A 489-nucleotide genomic window follows, 5' to 3' on the forward strand; every position below is an offset into this window, starting at 1 on the left:
AGTGAGAAAGACTGGCATACATATTCATGGCTGTCACATATGAGACGATCTTACACATTGCCTTGCCGAAGAGCCAGTTGAAGTCCAGCGCATTCTCCACTGCCCAGAATGGCAAGGTCAGGACAAACTGAAAGTCAGTCACTGCCAGGCATATTCATGGCTGTCACATATGAGACGATCTTACACATTGCCTTGCCGAAGAGCCAGTTGAAGTCCAGCGCATTCTCCACTGCCCAGAATGGCAAGGTCAGGACAAACTGAAAGTCAGTCACTGCCAGGCTGATGGAGGACTTTCTCCAGCCTTGTTTGCTTTTCATTAGGTAGAGGACCAGCAGGTTGCCCACCAGCCCCAGGGCACACACCACGGAGTACACCAGGGAGATGACAATCCGCACCACGTCGGAGCTGTCCCCCTGCATCCCGTCAGCTCGCTCCAGGTTGATGTTCTTGAAGAGCTGCAGGAAGGACACGTTGCTTCTGTTACCCATC

At 52.6% G+C, this 489-nt stretch overlaps 1 protein-coding gene across 1 annotated transcript in view; it reads right to left on the minus strand.

Moving 5' to 3' along the window:
- The window catches only part of RXFP3 (relaxin/insulin-like family peptide receptor 3), a 1,346-nt gene extending 858 nt beyond the window's left edge, over positions 1-488 (minus strand). The window contains 2 exon segments of the mRNA XM_010154070.1: positions 1-11; positions 125-488. The exon segment at positions 1-11 is cut by the window's left edge and continues 858 nt beyond it. Of these exon segments, the coding sequence (XP_010152372.1) occupies positions 1-11; positions 125-488 (375 nt within the window).
- Position 489: the final 1 nt, after the last annotated feature.

Source organism: Eurypyga helias, unplaced genomic scaffold (assembly GCF_000690775.1).
Source record: "Eurypyga helias isolate BGI_N326 unplaced genomic scaffold, ASM69077v1 scaffold24166, whole genome shotgun sequence".
Taxonomy (NCBI): Eukaryota; Metazoa; Chordata; class Aves; order Eurypygiformes; family Eurypygidae; genus Eurypyga; species Eurypyga helias.